The 2606-nt window shown below is 37.5% G+C and overlaps 1 protein-coding gene across 1 annotated transcript; it reads left to right on the forward strand.

Annotated features, from left to right (window-relative positions):
* The first annotated feature begins 1337 nt into the window (after positions 1–1337).
* On the forward strand, positions 1338–2606 carry LOC136228565 (peroxidase 3-like). Its single transcript, XM_066016990.1, has 3 exons — positions 1338–1757; positions 1829–1991; positions 2067–2606. The coding sequence occupies exons 1-3, from the start codon at positions 1368–1370 to the stop codon at positions 2480–2482; spliced, it is 969 nt and encodes a 322-aa protein (XP_065873062.1). The 5' UTR covers positions 1338–1367; the 3' UTR covers positions 2483–2606.

Consider the following 2606-nt stretch of genomic DNA (forward strand, 5'->3'; position numbering starts at 1 on the left):
AGGCGATTATGAGTGATTCCAAATCTATTTCCACTCCATCATGTCCCACGTCCAAACTCAGTCTCACAATCGGTGAACCCTTTGACAATTTAGGTCTATATCGAAGCGTAGTTGGAGGGCTCTAGTATGTTACCATTACTCGCCCAGATGTGGCCTTTGCAGTTAATAAGGTGAGTCAGTTTATGCATCACCCTTCCATTGATCACTGGACAACAGTAAAACGCATCTTTCGGTATCTTCGGTCTACACCCACACATGGTCTCAAGTTATGCAAAGGACGTTCCTTTGAAATCAATGGCTTTGCTGAAGCGGATTGCAGCGGTGATATTGATGACTGTAAGTCAACCTCAAGATAAGCTATTTTTGTGGGACCGAATCTTGTTTCATAGAGGTGCAGAAAACAATAGACTGTCTCCCGTTCATCAACATCAGCGGAGTATCAGTCACTTGTTGCACTTGCGTCAGAGGTAACTTGGGTTCAAATGCTCCTTTTGGAAATTGGTTACCCCCTGCCATGTAGCCTGACACTTTGGTGCGACAATTTAGGGGCCACTTACTTAACGGCTAATCCCATCTTCCATGATCGTTCAGAGCAGTTGGAGTTAGACTTTCATTTTGTCCAAGACAAAATTGCTAAAAAGGACTTACATGTTTGCTACATCTCTACATTTGATCAAATAGCAGACATACTGATAAAGCCTCTTTCCAAAACACGATTTATTCTGTTACGCAACAAATTAATGGTGGACCCTCCATTAATTTGAGGGAGAGTGATAACGGAATAATATATTTGGTTAACTAATTGATTACATTATCTTATTGTTACTTATCTTGATTTAGTCTAGGCTATTTGTAATTCAAATACTTTTCCAGTAACTGTTTATCTTGTAAACTCCTATTTAAAGGCACATTAGTAAATACAGTAAATACGACCAATTGCATCCTTTCAGGAACCAATGGAATAAAAAGTTTAAGCCGATAGTGTAGGTTTATTCTATCATACGCTGAAATTTTATCAATAAATGTAATTTTCAAGATTCGAACCCTTAATAATTTAGTTTAAGTGGCTCCGATATCATATGAAAGAATCCATTGAACTAAAAATCAAAGTTTATAATTAAAATCCAATAAGTGTTAGGAAGAATAATCGGGTTGTAGCAGGCGACAAAGAAAGTAAGTAAGATAAAGTTTAAAGTGGATGATAAATTAATATAATGGGTTAGTTAATTAGGTAAGTTTTATAAAAAGGAAATATAGTTAGCAAGGCAATTTTAAATTTGTAGGGTCGTTTTCTTTTGGTGCGGCAAACAAGGTCTATAAAGATTCTTGTCTCCCTTTGATTTTCTCATTCTTAATTAAAAAGAAAAATGAGAGGTTATTTTGGAATTGTGATGTTTGGTATTTTAGCATATTGTGAAGGTGAGCTCCAAGTGGGTTTTTATGCTAAAAGCTGCCCAAAAGCTGAACAAATAGTGCTTGATGTTGTTAACCAACATATCCACAATGCTCCATCTCTATCTGCTTCCTTTTTAAGAATGCACTTCCATGATTGTTTTGTGAGGGGTTGTGATGCATCTGTGCTGCTGAACACATCAACATCAGGGAATCAAACTGAACGAACAGCAACTCCAAATTTAACACTAAGAGGATTTGATTTCATTGACAGAGTTAAAAGCCAAGTGGAGGAAGCATGCCCTGGTGTTGTGTCTTGTGCTGATATTATTGCTCTCGTTGCGAGGGATGCTATTGTAGCCACGGTAAGTAAGATGCATTCATTCATTCATTCATTCATCCGATTAAAACGGTCTAACTCCAACTGCAACTCCAGGGAGGCCCCTCATGGAAAGTCCCTACTGGAAGAAGAGATGGAACTGTTTCCATAGCCCAAGAGGCTTTGAACAACATCCCTCCTCCAACAAGCAATTTCACCAATCTTCAAACACTTTTTGCTAATGTCGGACTCAATCTTAAAGACCTCGTCTTGCTCTCTGGTAAATTTAAATTCATTTTTCAATTCCAAAGATATACTACATCAAAATCAAATTGCTTTGCTTTCTGATTTTCAGGTGCACATACTATTGGGATAGCACATTGTCCATCATTTTCAAACCGGCTATACAATTTCACTGGACTAGGAGACCAAGATCCTGCACTAGACACTGAATACGCTGCCAATCTCAAGTCAAGGAAATGCACAACTCCTAATGATAATACCACAATTGTTGAGATGGATCCTGGCAGCAGGAAGACTTTTGATCTTACCTACTATTCTAATTTACTCAAAAGAAGAGGCCTTTTCCAATCAGATTCTGCCTTGACCACTAATTCTGCTACATTATCCACAATTAACCACTTGCTCACTTCTTCACTTGACAACTTCTATGCTCAATTTGCCATTTCCATGGAGAAATTAGGCCAAATCAATGTTATAACTGGCTCTGCTGGTCAAATTAGGAACCATTGTGGACTAGTCAACACTTGATTCTTTTCTCTTCTTCCATTTACTTTTACTACTGTTTTCTCTGTTTTCTCTATTTTCTCATCTTCATCTTCATCTTCATTTAATGTCTCTACTTTTAAGCAATGAAGTTAATAAGTTTTGCTAA

This window comes from Euphorbia lathyris, chromosome 5, assembly GCF_963576675.1.
Source record: "Euphorbia lathyris chromosome 5, ddEupLath1.1, whole genome shotgun sequence".
Classification (NCBI taxonomy): domain Eukaryota; kingdom Viridiplantae; phylum Streptophyta; class Magnoliopsida; order Malpighiales; family Euphorbiaceae; genus Euphorbia; species Euphorbia lathyris.

Bases quoted from the DNA above. Each gene is read 5' to 3' on its own strand.
- LOC136228565 (XM_066016990.1), top strand. From the start codon at position 1,368: ATGAGAGGTTATTTTGGAATTGTGATGTTTGGTATTTTAGCATATTGT. The intron at 1,758-1,828 runs GTAAGTAAGATG...CTGCAACTCCAG, and splicing joins GGGATGCTATTGTAGCCACG to GGAGGCCCCTCATGGAAAGT. The intron at 1,992-2,066 runs GTAAATTTAAAT...TCTGATTTTCAG, and splicing joins AGACCTCGTCTTGCTCTCTG to GTGCACATACTATTGGGATA.